We start from the raw sequence: 19,179 nt of genomic DNA on the forward strand, positions 1-19,179 counted from the left end.
TTTTTTTTTTTTTTTTGAGACAGAGTGTTTTGCTCTCATTGCCCAGGCTGGAGTGCAATGGCGCGACCTCAGCTCACCACAGCCTCTGCCTCCCGGATTCAAGCAATTCTCCTGCCTCAGCCTCCCAAATTGCTGGGATTATAGACATGCACCACCACACCAGGCTAATTTTGTATTTTTAGTAAAGACAGGGTTTCTCCATGTTGGTCAGGCTGGTCTTGAACTCCTGACCTCAGGTGATCCGCCCACCTCAGACTCCCAAAGTGCTGGGATTACAGGTATGAGCCACCGTGCCTGGCCTTTTTTTTTTTTTAAATTTAAACAAGAAATCTGCTTATTTTCCTATTGATCTAAGGTGTTTGGTGTTAAGGTGAAAGGAAAAGTGGTTTTTAAAAATTATTTTAGGACTATTTAACAAATATACTATTTATGATAATTAACATGGGGTTAGCAAACTACTGCTTGAAGCCAAATGTGGCCCATTGCCTGTTTCTGTACAGCTTATTAGCTGAAAATGGTTTCTACATTTAAAAAAAAAAAAAGAATAAGGAAGAATATGTGATGCTCAAAACCTGAAATGTTTACTCCCTGGCCATTTACAGAAAAAGTTAGCTGGCCATTGATTTTCATGATACTATTAAAAAACAAAGAAGCTTGTAGCTATATTTTTTCATACTTGCATAAAGAATGAAAGCCTAATAAATTGCTGGTGCCTTCATTTCCAAAAGGCTATAGAAATCCATAAACAGGCTGGGTGCAGTGGCTCATGCCTGTAATCCTAGCACTTTGGGAGGCTGAGGTGGGAGGACTGCTTGAGCCCAGGAGTTTGAGTCCAGCCTGGGCAACACAGTGAGACCCTGTTTTAGAAAAAATGAAAATAAAAACCTCATACTTGGTGGTTGCCCTTCAGTTTTTCTTCTTTAGATCTGGATTTAAACAGTGTGTTGCCTGCCTGGTTTCTGTTAACTTTTGATCATTTGGTTGTGTTATCCTATAATGAAACTTGGTTGACCTCAGAAATAACAAGGCGGTCGTTCAGCTTCTTTGTGTATTTCTTTCGTAAGTTCTTCAAGAAGCCTAAGTATTAGAAACATGGATAAAATTATAGTGATAAAAAGCCAGAGAGACATAAATGCTAAGTATCTTGTTTAAAATTACTGTGACCAGATTGGACTCAGCTTGCTGCTGGCATTTGGTTCCCACCATAGCCCCATGTCATGTGTTTGTTTATATGTACTTTAGTGTTATTGTTGATGTATCTTCAGGATAAGTTCCAAAATGTAATATTGCTGGGTTAAAGGGTTAATGGACATGTAGTTTTATTAGATGTTACGAACTTTCCCACCAATGGAGATTATACTATTTTTCATTCCTGCCTGAAATAGAGAAGCACCATTTTAAAGTTTTCACGTTGTCTCTGAACTAATATGTGGTAGAGATGCACATGTGTATATCTAGATCTAGATTGATATATTGATACACATGTATTTTTGTAGAAGGGTCACAGAGGAGGCCACTTGACTATTGCTATTATGTTTATTGCTTTTAATGTTTTTTCTCACTTCAAGTTTAAAACATGATTTAGCATCATTGAGCATTCTAAAAGTGAGACATAATATGAAGGAAATTTACTCTGTGCATCTTTTGAATTATAATCATCATCTGAGGCTTCTGTGAGCTCCAGTTTGTCCTGGAATTTAGAACATTCAACTAGTCCAGCTGTTGTTTCAGTGGAATCTTGCTGCTGAACAGTTGTCCTTCTGGTTACTTTTCACGGACTAAAAATGATGATGAAGAGTTTTGTGATAGCAGGTACAGTTTGAACACTACAGTAAACATTCAGTTTCAGAACTTTTTCTCTTATCTGCTAAAACCAAAGAGAACCTTTTATTATTTTTACTTCTGATTGTTGAACAGTGTTTTGTTTTGTTTTGTTTTGTTTTGTTTTGTTTTTTTTGAGACGGAGTCTCGCTGTGTAGCCCAGGCTGGAGTGCAGTGGCTGGATCTCAGCTCACTGCAAGCTCCGCCTCCCGGGTTTACGCCATTCTCCTGCCTCAGCCTCCCATGTAGCTGGGACTACAGGCGCCCGCCACCTCGCCTGGCTAGTTTTTTGTATTTTTTAGTAGAGACAGGGTTTCACCGTGTTAGCCAGGATGGTCTCGATCTCCTGATCTCATGATCCGCCCGTCTCGGCCTCCCAAAGTGCTGGTATTACAGGCTTGAGCCACCGCGCCCGGCTGTTGAACAGTCTTAAGGCAGCATTAGGAAGATTGGCGATTTGTGTGGAGAAATGATGGCCTGTTGTTGTCTGTGCATACTTTGTGTATCCAGTGCTTACCTGGAATTTTGTCTTTTTCAACAGCAACAATGGTGTGGTTGGTGAATATGGCAGAAGGAGACCCGGAAGCTCAAAGGAGAGTATCCAAAAATTCCAAGTATAATGCAGAAAGTAGGTAACTTTAATTAGATAATATCTTGGTTTTTCAGGGTCACTGTTATCTTATAAGCTAACAGTATAGCAATGTTTTTATTATCTTTCTTTGGTCATAGACTCCTTTGAGAATCTCTTGAAAACTGTAGTAATGCCCAGTAAATACACAGATAAATATTTAAGGAGTTCAGATACTTATAACCCAACAATACGGTCAAGGCACCCTAGCTTAAGACACCTCCCATTAAATACAGAATACCAGCATGGAAAGGTTCAGGTTGAGGTTATGATTTTGTTTTTTGTTTTTTGTTTGTTTTTTAGAAGTCATGATTTTAAAAAGAAAAAATAAACTCTCTCCAAACATGTAAAAGTAAGAACCTCCTAAAAGAAACAGACAATAAAGGAAATATAAGTAAACAAACAAAGCAAAATATAAACAACATAACAATAGGAACTTCTTGTCTACCATGGCCAGAGTAACTGAAATATGATTTGAGATGTGCTAATGTTTATACTGAGAAGATTAAATATTCTAGGTGGATATGACTTTTTAGAAGAGGATAAGAATGACTTAGGATGAGCTGGGTCCTGTTATGTATGCCTATAGTCCCAGCTACATGGCCAAGGCAAGAGGATCACTTGCGCCAAGGAGTTCTAGATTACCCTGGGCAACTTAGTGAGATCTTGCCTCAAAAATAATAATAATAATGAATAATAATAATGACTTAGGATGAGAGTGAAAAGTCCTCTAAGTATACTACAGAACATATTAAGGAGAACACAAGTTAGAAGTTGTTATTAGAAGGAGTTGAGGGGGAGCTTTCATTCAATTTTCTGGAATGGAGGCTACCTTCCCACACACACAGAAAAAAAAAAAAAGATAAAAAAGAACTGAGGAATAACAGCACAATATAAATAGTTAAAAAAATAAAAGCTTACTTTTTGAAAGAAAAACAAAAAAGGGCTAACTTTTATGAGGAATCTGAAAAACAACAGGCGAAATAAATATTGGTGAGGGGAAAAAAGGCCTTAATTGAGGTGCTGTTTGTCAGGAAAGGGAGAGTTTATGTTTTATAAAGCCAGGAAATCTACAGAGTTAACCTGTGTTAAGCTAAAGAAAATCTAATGGTTGTGAGCATGTAGGTATATATGTATGTATGAGTGAGTGAGTGATACAACAGAATTTCATTCCTTTTACAGATGTTGACTGAGCACCTGACTATGTGCTAGGCCCTGGGGATATAGCACTAAACAAGATTTCCCCTGCCCTTGTGGAGCTTATAGTCTATTTAGGGAGATAGATGGTCAACAAATTATTACATAAATAATTCATACAGTTGTGATAGGTACTGCAAAGAAGACGTATAAGTTGCTGTGAAAGTTTATAATAGTGGAATTTTACGTATCCTGGAAAGTCAAGGGGTGCTTCCCTGAGGAAGTGATAATAGGTGACGGCTTGCTGAAGGGCGGAGGAAGAGCTTTCCAAGAGACGGACAGCATGAGCAAGGGCTTTGAAATGAGAAGGCTGGATGAACTGCAGGCTTCCTCAGTGAGAGTGCTGCTAGTATTCTGGGGGGCACAGTTCTTCATTGTGTGAGACTTCCCTTCACATTGCAAGATATTTAACATCCCTGGCCGCTCACCCACTAAATGCCAATAATGGCTTTGAAGCTTTGTGATAATCAAAAACTCCTCCATCCTAGTTATTTCCAAACACTCCCTGGAAGGGAGGTGCTATCCCTAGTTAAATCACTGTGTTAACGGAACTAGAAGTTACATTGGAACAAAAGGGCGTAGGGCTCCGAGAGGGATATCTGTGCAAGGAAAAAACAAAGAAAAAGAACTGAGAGATTACCTGATGTGGTTGAACTCTGTCAGAGCATTTCAGGATAAATTAGTCATAGATAATAATATAAAATTCATCAATGGAAAAAAATGAGGCAGTTTTCCAAAGAAAACAAAAACTTGTTCAAAAAAGCAAATGTAATTATAGTATATTCTGGCTGTAGCAAAGTAGTTTAGTTGTGACTATTATTTGCATAGTGAGAATATAAAACTGAATTTAAGGTTATGGCACTAGGAAGACGGGAAGAGTTACATTTGCGTGCAGAAGAGGATGAGACCTAATGCTTTATCTTCTCTATAGGAGGCCAATAAGTACCCCAATTAAAACATCAAGTTATGGCACAATGAGCATGCTACTTATAATTAATTATGGAGGTAAATACCAAAAGGAATGGCTCAAAGAGTTTAAAGTAGGAATGAGTATCAGAAATGAGGAGGGAGGGGGCAGAAAAGGGACTGCTGTTTTCATGTATAAATCTTATTCTTATATTATTTCTTCAACTCCAAACCAGAGAAGACTCAGGTGTTTTGGAGACCTGGATAATAAAAAGAATACAAAACTACCAATACAAAATTGTGAGGGCTGTCCCAGAGGAAGCCATGTAAGGAAGGGCCCTGAAGCTCACAAGCTGTACTTATTCATGGCAAATCTACTTCTGTTCTGAACATTTTATATTACTTTTATAGAAAATGAAGGAAGAATAAAAGTACTTTGAACTTCACTTAAATATTTTAATTATTTTAATGTATGAAAGTTTTTTAAGACTATCGTGCTCACCATTTTCAATGAGATTGATAGTCATTATAATGAAATGACTGGCCCATAAAGACATTCACTCCCCCCTCCTTTCCCAATCCACCGTCCAGAATGAAGCCACTTTTATAACTTTGTCACCAAATCCAGGGATGAGTGCTAACAGTTAGGAAGCTTTCAGTTGCAAAGATAAAAAGCCCAACTAAGTTGCCTTAAGCAAAGAAGAATTGTATTCTTCACGTGACAGGAAGGCCTGAGGTGTAGACATTTGAAATTTGTCGAGTTGGTTAATTTGGTGGCTCAGGGATGTTTTCAAGTAGCCCAACTTCCTACTCTACCATCACTAGTGTATAGGCTTGGTCTTCAGCCCACTGCTCCTGGTGGTCATGACAGCTGTAGTTCTAGGCATCATATCTAGATAAGGCAACATTCAGGCATAGAAGGGGACTGTTTATTTTTTCCTTTAGTCTCTCTTAAAGAGTGAGAAAAATTTCCCCAGGAATCCCAGCGGACTTTGCTTCACCATTCATAGGTTCATACCAAGTTATAACCCCACAGCCTTAGAGCTTTTGTTAGGAAGAGGCTTGGTGGGATTACCATGCTTGGCTTGGATTGGTCAGGATTTACCACCAGAGTCATGTGGGAGAGGGATGGGGGAACCCAAACAATTCAGGATTCTGCCCTCAGGAAATAAGGGAGAAAATAGCTGTTGGATAAACTACCAGCAGGCACTGCTACAGCCCATGCTTTGTGGTTTAAGGGCCAGCTAGTTACAATGACAGTTAGCTAGTTACTGGTTCCATGTAATTTTGGTAAAGGTATTAAATTTTTCTAAATATTAGAGCTGTAACTTTCACTTTCTCTTGAAGGCACAGAAAGGGAGTCACAAGACACGGTTGCAGAGAATGATGATGGCGGCTTCAGTGAGGAATGGGAAGCCCAGAGGGACAGTCATCTAGGGCCTCATCGCTCTACACCTGAGTCACGAGCTGCTGTCCAGGAACTTTCCAGCAGCATCCTTGCTGGTGAAGATCCAGAGGAAAGTATGTACATTGCTCTATGTTGCAAAATGAATTGAGAGTGTTACAATCTAATACAATCTAATTCTGTGTCACATGTAACTTTTATTTGGAAATATCAGTAATAGTGCCTTTTTTTTTTTTTGAAACAGAGTCTCTCTCTGTCGCCCGGTTGGAGTGCAGTGGCGCGATCTTGGCTCACTGCAAGCTCCACCTCCTGGGTTCAAGCGATTCTCCTGCCTCAGCCTCCCCGAGTAGCTGGGACTATAGGCATGCGCCCCATGCCCGGATAATTTTTGTAGTTTTAGTAGAGACGGGGTTTCACCATCTTGGCCAGGCTTGTCTTGAACTTCTGACATGGTGATCCGCCCGCCTTGGCCTCCCAAAGTGCTGGGATTACAGGTGTGAGCCACTGTACCCAGCCTCCCTTCAGTCTTTTTAAGTTGGCATTTTACAGCCTGACCTTTTGGCATTTATTTTGTAAAGTAAAAGATTTTAAAAAATTATTCCAATAAGCCTTCATGGCTGTGATACATTTGTCTACAAAATTTTATTAATATGTCTCTGCTGTAGAGAGATCTGTGGATTTTCATGATACAACCTTATACATTATTCCTTTTGTTGACAAGTGCTATATTTTATTTATTTTAAAGAAAATCAAAGGGATTTAGGATATTGGCAGAAATGCAAGTATTTCTTCAGTGTCTAAGATGTGTTGCCACTTAATAGATTTAAGTTAATGCTTAGGGCTTCTTAGGAACATGATCGGCCACTAAAGCCCCTTGGTTAGGGCTCAGTCATCTCTTCAGTTAGTCTTAGAGATGTGGTCCATTGAATAAGACTTTATTCAATTTATTATTTGAATAAGCATGTTTTCCAACTAAGTTATTTTGGTTTTCTTGTTTTGCAAGAGTGAAACTTGATTAAAACATTACAACAAGAATATTAAGTAGTTTTAAAGAAACACACACCTAGGTTCCTTAGTGTCTTTAATCATTAGTCACTAATTATTGTGACCTTGACATATCCATCAGTTTGAGGAGAACACTTTTTACACCTTGTCCTCAATCTTTTAACTGAGTCAGAACTTTCACTGGGCATATTCATGACTTTACTGCTTGGCTGAGTTTTCCAGATAGCAAAGCCCAGCTGCAGCCTGTGACTTTCACACTCCTGGGAAAGTAGATATATCTGCCTGCTCTTGCAGCAGGCTTTAGCTTGCCTTTGCTGGGATTTTGTTCTGCTCTCAGTTACCACCGTAATTAGGTTGCCTCTTCTACTTTCCTCTTTTCTCACAGGCACCAGGAGCCAGAAGAAATAATATAATAGTTGTTGACCAGAGCAGCAGCATAATTCTTTCATGACTGCCTTTTCTAATTTGAAGATTCCCTCTCCTGAGAGAACTCCTTGTGTCCTCCTCCTCTTCATCTCCAACTTTTTTAAAAAAAAGCGAAACTCAGGCCGGGCGCGGTGGCTCAAGCCTGTAATCCCAGCACTTTGGGAGGCCGAGAAGGGCGGATCACGAGGTCAGGAGATCGAGACCATCCTGGCTAACACGGTGAAACCCCGTCTCTACTAAAATACAAAACTAGCCGGGCGAGGTGGTGGGCGCCTGTAGTCCCAGCTACTCGGGAGGCTGAGGCAGGAGAATGGCGTAAACCCGGGAGGCGGAACTTGCAGTGAGCTGAGATCTGGCCACTGCACTCCAGTCCGGGCAACAGAGCGAGACTCCGCCTCAAAAAAAAAAAAAAAAAAGCGAAACTCAAGTGTTGCCCCTTCTAACTTCAGTATTTTCTTTCTCTGAAGCCAATACAAAGTAATAACGGTCGTGCTTCATCATCTTAGCATTCAGCACACATATCACCATCTCTGATGGTGTGAGTATGTTAAACCAGATTTATGGGTATTTACCAAAAGGTTCAGTTTACACTAGAAGTCAGTTGCTAAAAGACACAAATGTCTTCCAAAGCAACCTGTTAAAAGTCAACATTTAACATTTAATTAGAAAACTGATCAAAAGATCTGAATGTATAGTTCTCCAAAGAAAATGTAAAAATGATCTGTAAACACATAAAAATATACTCAGCATCATTAGCCATCAGGGAAATGCAAATCAAAGCCACTTTATACTCACTAGATTGGCTGTAATAAAAAAGATAGACAATAACCAGTATTGGTGAGGATGTGAAGAAACTGGAATCCTCATACACTGCTGGTGGGAATGTAAAATAGTATAGTGATTTTGGAAAACAGTTCGGTAGTTCTTCAAAAGATTAAATATGACCCAGTAATTCTACTCCTAGGTATATACTCAAGAGAATTAAAACATATGTCAACACAAAGACACGTATTCAGTGGTCATAGTAATATTGTTCATAACAGGCAAAAACAGAAACCACCCATTTGTCTATTAACTGATAAGTGGATAATAAATGTGGTATATTCATACAGCGGAATATTACTTGGTTATAAAAAGAAACAATCTATCAGTAGTACACTTAGGATGAGCCTGTTACTGGCATGTTGGCTGTGGGAAGTATATCTTGAAATTCACTAAAAGACCAACTACTGCTGGGCGCAGTGGCTCATGCCTTGTAATCCCAGCACTTTGGGAGGCCAAGGCAGGCAGACCACCTGAGGTTGGGAGTTTGAGACCAGCCTGACCAACATGGAGAAACCCTGTCTGTACTAAAAATACAAAATTAGCCCAGTGTGGTGGCGCAGCTACTTGGGAGGCTGAGGCAGGAGAATCACCTGAACCCGGGAGGCAGAGGTTGCAGTGAGCTGAGATTGTGCCATGGCACTCCAGCCTGGGCAACAAGAGTGAAACGCCATCTCAAAAAAAAAAAAAAAGACCAACTACCTTCACAATGAATAAAATGTCTTACATTTCTAATTAAAATCTTTGTTCAGGTTTTTTATTCAGCTTTAAAAAGGAAGGGAATTCTGACATGTTACAGCATGCATAAATCTTGAGGACATTGTGCTAAGTGAAATAAGCTAGTTACAAAACGAAAAATACTATATGATCCACTTACATCAGAGTAGTCAGAAAGTAGACTGGTGGTTGCAGGGGTTAAGGGGAGGGGAAATGAAGAATCGTTTAATGGGTGTAGCGTTTCAGTTTTACAAGATGAAAAGAGTTCTGTGGATGGACGATGGTAATGGTAGCACAATGATATGATTGTACCTAGTGTCTTTGAACTGTTCACTTAAAAAAGGTTAAGATGTTAAACTTGATGGGTATCTTACCACAGTTAAATTTTTGTTTTTTATTTTTTTGTTTTTTGAGACAGTTTGCACTCGTCACCTAGGGTGGAGTGCAGTGCCCAGATCTCAGTTCACTGCAACTCTGCCTCCCGGGTTCAAGCGATACTCCTGCCTTGGCCTCCCGAGGAGCTGGGACTACAGGCGCACATCACCACACCTGGCTAATTTTTGTATTTTTAGTAGGGACAAGGTTTCACCATGTTGGCCAGGCTGGTCTTGAACTCCTGACCTCAAGTGATCTGCCCACCTCAGCCTCCCAAAGTGCTGGGATTACAGGCGTGAGCAACTATGCCTGGCCAAAAAAAAGTTTTTTAAATACCACTAAGAAGTGGAAAATAGGGCCAGGTGTGGTGGCTCATGACTGTAATCCCAGCACTTTTGGAGGCTGAGGTTGGTGGATCACCTGAGGTTTGGAGTTTGAGACCAGCCTGGCCAACATGGTGAAACCCCATATCTACTAAAAATACAAAATTAGCCAGGCGTGGTGGTGCATGCCTGTAATCCCAGCTACTCAAGAGGCTGAGGCAGGAGAATTGCTTGAAACCGGGAGGTAGAGGTTGCAGTGAGCCGAGATCACTTAAAAAAAAAAAAGGAAAATAAGCTACCAGCTGAGAGAAAATATATGCAAATCATATTGAAGTCCCGGTAAAGGACTTGTATTTAGGATAAATAAAGGATACTTACAACTTAATAAGATGATAGCCCAAATTTAAGATAGGGAAATGCTTTGACTAGACATTTTATCAAAAGAGATACATAATGGTTAATAAGCACATGAAAAGATGCTCAACATCATTAATCAGAGTGACTAGAATCAGAAAGGCTAACAATACCAAATGCTGGTGAGGATGTGAGGAAACTGGAACTCTCAGTTGTTGTTGGTGGAAATGCAGACTGGAACAGCCAGTGTGGAATGTGATTTGGCAGTTTATTAAAAAGCTAAAAACCTAAACTTACATGGCCCAGCAGTTGCACTCCCAGGAGTCTACCCAACGGAAATGAAAACAATCTGTCCCCACAGAGACATGGACATAAATGTTCTTAGCAGCATTGTTCAGAATAGCCCCAAATTGAAAACAATCCAGGTGTCCATCAACTGGTAAATGGATAAGCAAACCATATAATGGAAAACCATTCAGCTTCCAATAACTTCCAAGAAACTGTAGACACTTGGTAGTATCATGGTTAAACCTCAGAAACATTATATTAAGTAAAATGGGCCAGGTGTGTATTGTATGAGATAAATCATAGCCTAATGAAGCTGTTTTTAAAAATAAGATGATAGGCTGGGCGCGGTGGCTCACGTCTGTAATCCCAGCACTTTGGGAGGCCAAGGTGGGTGGATCATGAAGTCAGGAGTTCGAGACCAGCCTGACCAACATGGTGAAACCCCGTCTCTATCAAAAACACAAAAATTAGCCAGGCATGGTGGCATGCGCCTGTAATCCCACCTACTCAGGAGGCTAAGACAGGAAAGTCGCTTGAACCTGGGAGGCAGAGTTTGCAATGAGCCGAGATCATGCCACTGCACTCCAGCCTGGGCCAGAGAGCAAGACTCCATCTCAAAAAATATATATATATATTAATTAATAAGATGATAAAATAATGCCTATCTCAGAATTCTTATAAGGACTTCTTAGTACAAGTGCTGGGTGTAAACTATATATTCAATAGATGACGATTATTACTTATTATTGTTATTGATGAATAACAGCAGCATCTACAGTTAGGACTCCAGAGTCAGTCACGTAGAATCTGGAACTCCTGTTGTAGAAAACAAAAAAAGAAAGACACAGCTGAAGCGTAATTTTGTATATCATTTACTGACTTCTCTCATTCATTGTGGGGTTGAGTAGGGCAGTGATATTTTTGAATTGTGAAATCATAGCAAAGAGTGACCAACTGTTTTATATTTGTAATCTTTCCTTTTTAGGGGGAGTAAAACTTGGATTGGGAGATTTTATTTTCTACAGTGTTCTGGTTGGTAAAGCCTCAGCAACAGCCAGTGGAGACTGGAACACAACCATAGCCTGTTTTGTAGCCATATTAATTGTAAGTATACACTAATAAGAATGTGTCAGAACTCTTAATGTCAAAACTTTGATTACACAGTCCCTTTAAGGCAGTTCTGTTTTAACCCCAGGTGGGTTAAATATTCCAGCTCTCTGAGGAGCTTTTTGATCATTGGACCTCACCTTAGTAGTTCTCTTCCCTGGCCACATACTAGAATCACTTGGGAGCTTTTAAAACTGTAAGCTCTGCCCTGAGATATTCTTATTTAATTTAATTGTGTAGTTTTTAAAAGTTTCCCAGGAAATGCTGGTATTTCTGTTTGGGAACCGCTGCCTCAAGCCTAGCAGCACAGATATGTAGCAAATTAGCTCTGTAAGGTCCGTCTTACAGGGATAAACAGATCCTCCCTTAGTCCCCAGACTTAGTCACTGAGAGTTTGGTGGTGGTTTTGCATTTAATGACACAGCCTGTAGCATACAGTGTTACTTAAGACATCAAGCATCTAGTGAGAGGAGCTAGTGCCATGCATGATCCCACATAGATCTTGCTGATAGTGCAACAGCATGAACCCTGAAGCTTTCAAAACTATGATTTTTTTTTTTTTTTTTTTTTTTGAGACGGAGTCTCTGTTGCTCAGGCTGGAGTTGAGTGGTGCAATCTCGACTCACCGCAACCTCCACCTCCTAGCTTTAAGTGATTCTCTGCCTCAGCCTCCTGAGTAGATGGGATTACAGGTGGCTACCACCATGCTTGGCTAATTTTTGTATTTTTAGTAGAGACAGGGTTTCACCATGTTGGCCAGGCTGGTCTTGAACTCCTGACCTCAAGTGATGTGCCTACCTCGGCCTCCCAAAGTGCTGGGATTACAGGCGTGAACCACTGCACCTGGCCTTTTTTTTTTTTTTGAGACAGAGTCTTGCTCTGTCGCCCAAACTATAGTGCAGTGACATTATCTCAGCTCACTGCAACCTCTGCTTCCTGGGTTCAAGCAATCCTCCTGTCTCAGCTTCCCAAGTAGCTGGAATAACATATATGCACCACCATGCCCCGCTAATTTTTGTATTTTTTTTTTTTTTATTTTTTGAGACGGAGTCTCGCTGTGTCGCCCAGACTGGAGTGCAGTGGCGCGATCTCCACTCACTGCAAGCTCTGCCTCCTGGGTTCACGCCATTCTCCTGCCTCAGCCTCCTTAGTAGCTGGGACTACAGGCGCCCGCCACCGTGCCCAGCTAATTTTTGTATTTTTAGTAGAGATGAGGTTTCACCGTGTTAGCCAGGGTGGTCTCGATCTCCCCACCTCGTGATCCGCCAGTCTCGGCCTCCCAAAGTGCTGGGATTATAGGCGTGAACCACTGCGCCTGGCCTAATTTTTGTATTTTTAGTAGAGATGGGGTTTTGCCACATAGCCCAGACTGGTCTCAAACTTCTGACCTCAAGTGATTTGCCTGCCTCGGCCGCCTTAAGTGCTGGAATTACAGGCATGAGCCACTGTGTGCAACCTAAAAACTATGATTTAAGTAAACAACCCATAAAATATTTCTTACTGCTATTTTTACTAAAGATTTTTACTAAAGATATCTTGGCCGGGTGAAGACTTTCTAGTGTTTCTGTAACTACGGTAAAAAAATGAACTCTATTACATGGCTGCTCTGTGTGTACAAGAAAGCAGTATACTCCCATAAATAAACTTTTAGTTTATTTTATTTTTTAAACACTGCAGCCTCGGCATGCTTCATGGAGGGGCCTGCATGGGAAGAATGCTCCCGCTCAGCATAAAGAATGCTCTTCACCTCTGGGTTTTTAACTAGCCAAACTAAAATCACAGAGACCAACACAGTATTTAAGATAGAAATTTCTGTGTCTTTTAACTTTTTGTTTTTTTGTTTTTTTTGAGACAGAGTCTCACTCTGTCGCCCAGGCTGGAGTGCAGTGGCCGGATCTCAGCTCACTGCAAGCTCCGCCTCCTGGGTTTACGCCATTCTCCTGCCTCAGCCTCCCGAGTAGCTGGGACTACAGGCGCCTGCCACCTCGCCCGGCTAGTTTATTTTTTTTTTTGTATTTATTAGTCGAGACGGGGTTTCACCGTGTTAGCCAGGATGGTCTTGATCTCCTGACCTCGTGATCCGCCTGTCTCACCTCCCAAAGTGCTGGGATTACAGGCTTGAGCCACCTCGCCCGGCCTTAACTTTTTTTCAAAATAATTTTACTTATTTTCAGATTCTGTTTATTTCCTAGAATTAGGGGATAAAATAACAATGTGTGCATAGTGAACCCTCTGAAACAAAGAAAAGCTAGGTTTTTTCATAGCTCTTCTTCCAGATTGAATGAAACATCTGTTCTAAAATTTAACCCCAAAGGAAAATATTCAGTTAACTATGTTAAAAACTAAGACTTGTGATTGAGTTTTGCCTGAAAATGGTTTCATAATTATGTGTGAATGTGTGTCTTTCCCATCTTCTCCACAGGGTTTGTGCCTTACATTATTACTCCTCGCCATTTTCAAGAAAGCATTGCCAGCTCTTCCAATCTCCATCACCTTTGGGCTTGTTTTCTACTTTGCCACAGATTATCTTGTACAGCCTTTTATGGACCAATTAGCATTCCATCAATTTTATATCTAGCATATTTGCGGTTAGAATCCCATGGATGTTTCTCCTTTGACTGTAACAAAATCTGGGGAGGACAAAGGTGATTTTCCTGTGTCCACATCTAACAAAGTCAAGATTCCCGGCTGGACTTCTGCAGCTTCCTTCCAAGTCTTCCTGACCACCTGCACTATTGGACTTTGGAAGGAGGTGCCTATAGAAAACAATTTTGAACATACTTCATCGCAGTGGACTGTGTCCCTCGGTGCAGAAACTACCAGATTTGAGGGACGAGGTCAAGGAGACATGATGGGCCCGGAAGTTGCTGTGCGCCGTCAGCAGCTTGACGCTTGGTCACAGGACGATTTCGCCGACACTGCGGACTCTCAGGACTACTGTTACCAAGAGGTTAGGTGAAGTGGTTTAAACCAAACGGAACTCTTCATCTTAAACTACACGTTGAAAATCATCCCAATAATTCTATATTAACTGAATTCTGAACTTTTCATGAGGTACTGTGAGGAAGAGCAGGCACCAGCAGCAGAATGGAGAGGTGGGCGGGGGCTCCAGCTTCCCTTTGATTTTTTGCTGCAGACTCATCCTTTTTAAATGAGACTTGTTTTACCCCCCTTTGAGTCAAGTCAAATGTGTAGATTGACTTTGGCAATTCTTCTCAAGCACTGACACTCATCACCATCTGTGATTGTCATTTCTTCCTAAGGCCAGTCTGAACCTGAGGTTGCTTTATCCTAAAAGTTTTAACCTCAGGTTCCAAATTCAGTAAATTTTGGAAATAATACAACTATTTCTCATCAATTCTCTATCATCTTGAAGTCAAATTTGGATTTTCCACCAAATTCTGAATTTGTAGACATACTTGTAGGCTCACTTGCCCCAGATGCCTCCTCTGTCCTCATTCTTCTCTCACCCCCACACAAGCCATCCTTTTCTACAGCCAGTAAGACAGCTCTGTCGTGGTAGCAGATGGTCCCATTATTCTAGGGTTTTACTCTTTGTATGATGAAAAGAATGTGTTATGAATCGGTGCTGTCAGCCCTGCTGTCAGACCTTCTTCCACAGCAAATGAGATGTTTTCCCCAAGACAGTGGAATTAAAGAAGAGTAAAATGGCTGTTGAAGCACTTTCTGTCCTGTTTTTTTTGTTTGTTTGTTTTTGCTACACAGTAGGTCAGAATTCGAACTAATAGCCAAAAGCTGGTGAATTATGAACTAGTTGTATCAACAGAAAGTTAGAGTTTGGGGAAAGCCATATTTAATTTGGTGAACTGTGGGAGAACCTGGTGGCAGAAGGAGAACCAACTGCCGAGGGGAAAGAGAAGGGGCCTCCAGCAGCAAAGGGGATACAGTGAGCTAATGATGTCAAGGGGGAGTTTCAGGTTATTCTCATCAGCTCCACAATGGGTGCTTTGTGGTCTCTGCCCGCGTTACCTTTCCTCTCAGTGTACCTTTGTGTGAATTGGGCAGTGGAGGTGCTTGCTGCACTTACCATGGAGTTCAGGCTCTGGGCAGCTCAGTCAGGCAGAACACACAAACAGCCATCAGCCTGTGGGCCCAGGGCACCTCTGGACCAAGCTTTGTGGGGCAAAACCTTCTTCACCACAGAGAGCCCGTAGCCATGCTGAGCAGACCATAAGCGTTTATGAGAAACTTAGCTTCCTCCTGTAGCTGAGGAGGGGCCAGCTTTTTCCTCTTTTGCCTGCTGTTCTCCCTCCCAATCCATGATATGATATGACCTGGTTTGGGGTTCTCTTTGGCATTTAGAATATTTGTTTTCTGTCCCAGGATATTTCTTATGAGAACCTAACTTGAAGAGTAGTATGTGAGTACTGATCTGGGTTTAAATTAAAATTGGCTTATATTAGTCAGTCAAAGACAGGAAAAATAAGAGCTATACAAAGAAAGGGGGATTTAAAGTAGTAGGTTCTATCATCTCAATTCATTTTTTTCCATGAAACCCCCTTCTTCCAAGATTCATTCCTTCTCTCAGACATGTGCCAGCATGGGTATTATTGTTGAGAAAGCACAGCTACAGCAAAGCCACCTGAATAGCAATTTGTGATTGGAAGCATTCTTGAGGGATCCCTCATCTAGAGTAGTTTACTTGTGTAAGGATCCCAGATGTGTTGCACCTTTCATGATAAGTTTCTTCTCTGAAGAGGGTACGTGGGGTGTGTGTGTTTAAATCCATCATGTGTATTACTGATTGTCCTTGTAGAAAGATGGCAGTTATTCTGTCTCTTTCTCCAAGTTTGAGCCACATCTCAGCCACGTGATAAGACAGTGTACAGAGAACCTATCTTTCCTTTTTTTGTGTTTTTTAAGGACAGGATTTTGCTGTGTTGCCCAGGCTAGACTTGAACTCCTGGGCTCAAGTAATCTACCTCAGCCTTCTGAGTAGCTGAGACTACAGCCCATCTTATTTCTTTAAATCATTCATCTTAGGCAGAGAACTTTTTCATCAAACACTCTTTTTAGAATTAGTTCAATCATTCCTAAAACATCCAAATGCTAGTCTTCCACCATGAAAAATAGATTGTCACTGGAAAGAACAGTAGCAATTTCCATAAGGATGTGCCTTCACTCACACGGGACAGGCGGTGGTTATGGAGTCAGGCAAAACCAGCAGTAGAGTATGACCAGCCAAGCCAATCTGCCTAATAAAAAGAAGGAAGGGCCGGGCACAGTGGCTCAAGCCTGTAATCCCAGCACTTTGGGAGGCTGAGACGGGCGGATCACGAGGTCAGGAGATCGAGACCATCCTGGCTAACACAGTGAAACCCCGTCTCTACTAAAAGAATACAAAAAATACCGGGCAAGGTGGCGGATACCTGTAGTCCCAGCTACTCGGGAGGCTGAGGCAGGAGAATGGCGTAAACCCGGGAGGCGGAGCTTGCAGTGAGCTGAGATCCGGCCACTGCACTCCAGCCTGGGTGACAGAGCGAGACTCCGTCTCAAAAAAAAAAAAAAGACAGGAAGGAAGGTAGCCACTAAGAGTCTGAGTCTGACTGGGCTACCGAATAAAGGGTATTTATGTACAGAATGTCATTACATGCCTATGGGAATACCAGTCATTTTTGGAAGATTTGCAGATTTTTCTTCAGAGAGGAAAGGCTCACTTTCCTGTTTTTGATTCTCACTAGGTTCGTGTGTGTTCCTAGAATCACAGCTCTGACTCCAAATGATTAAATTTCTTAATCAGAAAAAATAGAAGCTTTCTAAGCAACTTGGAAGAAAACAGTCATAAGTAAGCAATTTGTTGATTTTACTATAGAAGCAACAACTGAAGAGGCAATGTTTTTACTTCTAGGCTCCGGGATTCCCATATTGTAGTCTCTCTACTTTTAAAAACCCTCCTTTTGCAATAGATGCCCAAACAGATGATGTTTATTACTTTTTCTTTGGCTCAAACAGTGTAGGTATTCTTGATATAATTTGTAGAATGTGAACTATAAGTTTAACTACCAAATAAGGTCTCCCAGGGTTAGAGTACTACAGGAAGCCTTTGATCCCAACCCCCAAGGCTTTGTATATTTGATCATTTGTGATCTAACCCTGGAAGAAAAAGAGCTCAGAAACCACTATGAAAAGATTTGTTCAGGCCGGGCGCGGTGGCTCAAGCCTGTAATCCCAGCACTTTGGGAGGCCAAGACGGGCGGATCACGAGGTCAGGAGATCGAGACCATCCTGGCTAACACGGTGAAACCCCGTCTCTACTAAAAAAATACAAAAAAAAAAAACTAGTGGGCGCCTGCAGTCCCAGCTACTCGGGAGGCTGAGGCAGGAGAATGGCGTAAAGCCGGGAGGCGGAGCTTGCAGTGAGCTGAGATCTGGCCACTGCACTGCAGCCCGGGTGACAGAGCGAGACTCCGTCTCAAAAAAAAAAAGAAAAAGAAAAGATTTGTTCAGTGTTTTCTGTGATCCCGTAGGTTCTGGAGTCTAAGAATGTAAAGATGAATAAGATAAATTCTCAGAATGTAGTTAATAATCTCTTGTTTTCTGGTATATACCATCTTTCTTCAACTTCTCTAAAATATTGGGTATTTGTCAATAATCACTTTTAACAGTTACCTTTACTGAGGGCTTGTACATTGATGTTATGAAAGTGACTTGAGAAGCCAATCCATTCAGTAAAGTACTCCTTTTTCTGTAAATTTACTGTTAGACATAAGGAACGGTTTGACCTGCCCTTCTCACCTCCAAGGGTATTCTGAACATTGAATTTGGAAAGAGACTTGAAAATTGTACATTTGGTTTTGCCGTTGGGATGGAAACTATCATATAATCATTATTAGTTTGAGCCTAGAAGTGATCCTTGTGATCCTCTCACCTCTTTAAATTCCCACAACACAGGAGATTAAAAACAGAGGTTTCAGCTCTTCATAGTGCTTTGTGAAATTGCTGGCCAGAGGGTACCAACAAGGCTGTCATTGGGCTCAGAGTCATCCGCATGTGATCATCTCCACAGTCCTCTCCTCTAACAGGAAACACCTCAGATTTGCATATATAAAAGCACCCTGGTGCTGAAATGAACCCCTTTCTTGAACATCAAAGCTGTCTCCCACAGCCTTGGGCAGCAGGGTGCCTCTTAGTGGATGCTGGGTCCACCCTGGACCCTGACATGTGGTGGCAGCATTTCCAGCTGGTCTGCGTAGCAGGGACGATTTCCCATAAAGCAGTTTTCCTTTTGAAATATGTAATTGTTGAAACGAGGCAGTTTCAAAATCAACTGCATATAGTAGCACGTACAGGATCATCTTGTTTATGGTGCCCTTGGAGGCGCTGGGATGAGGGCTTCAGTGGGATCGTTTGCTCTCACATGTTGTCTGGCTTCTGCTTCTGTGAACACTGCTTTGCACTTAATTCAGACAGAATGTGAATACACCTTTTTTATAAATACCTTTCAAATTCTTGGTAAGATATAATTTTGATAGCTGATTGCAGATTTTCTGTATTTGTCAGATTAATAAAGACCGCATGAATCCAGTTGTGCTAGTTTTCTTACATGAAAGTATCATAATATATAACTGTAACTCGGAGAACTGTCTAGCACTTATCAAGAAACAGTTTAGAATACAAAAATTAGCTGGGCATGGTGGCGGGCACCTGTAGTCCCAGTTACTCGAGAGGCTGAGGCACGAGAATCGCTTGAACCCGGGAAGCAGAGGTTGCAGTGAGCCGAGATCTCACCACTGCACTCCAGCCTGGGCGACAGAGTGAGACTTTGTCTTAAAAAAAAAAAAAAT

At 41.4% G+C, this 19,179-nt stretch overlaps 1 protein-coding gene across 1 annotated transcript in view; it reads left to right on the top strand.

The window, feature by feature from the left end:
• The window catches only part of PSEN1 (presenilin 1), an 86,821-nt gene extending 70,356 nt beyond the window's left edge, over positions 1–16,465 (top strand). The window contains exons 8-12 of the mRNA XM_017882747.1: positions 1,753–1,812; positions 2,363–2,449; positions 5,900–6,073; positions 11,253–11,371; positions 13,797–16,465. Coding sequence (XP_017738236.1) covers positions 1,753–1,812; positions 2,363–2,449; positions 5,900–6,073; positions 11,253–11,371; positions 13,797–13,952 — 596 coding nt within the window. The 3' untranslated portion in view covers positions 13,953–16,465. The remainder of the gene's footprint in view (positions 1–1,752; positions 1,813–2,362; positions 2,450–5,899; positions 6,074–11,252; positions 11,372–13,796) is intronic.
• Positions 16,466–19,179: the final 2,714 nt, after the last annotated feature.

This window comes from Rhinopithecus bieti, unplaced genomic scaffold (genome assembly GCF_001698545.2).
Source record: "Rhinopithecus bieti isolate Rb0 unplaced genomic scaffold, ASM169854v2 scaffold_13259, whole genome shotgun sequence".
Taxonomy (NCBI): domain Eukaryota; kingdom Metazoa; phylum Chordata; class Mammalia; order Primates; family Cercopithecidae; genus Rhinopithecus; species Rhinopithecus bieti.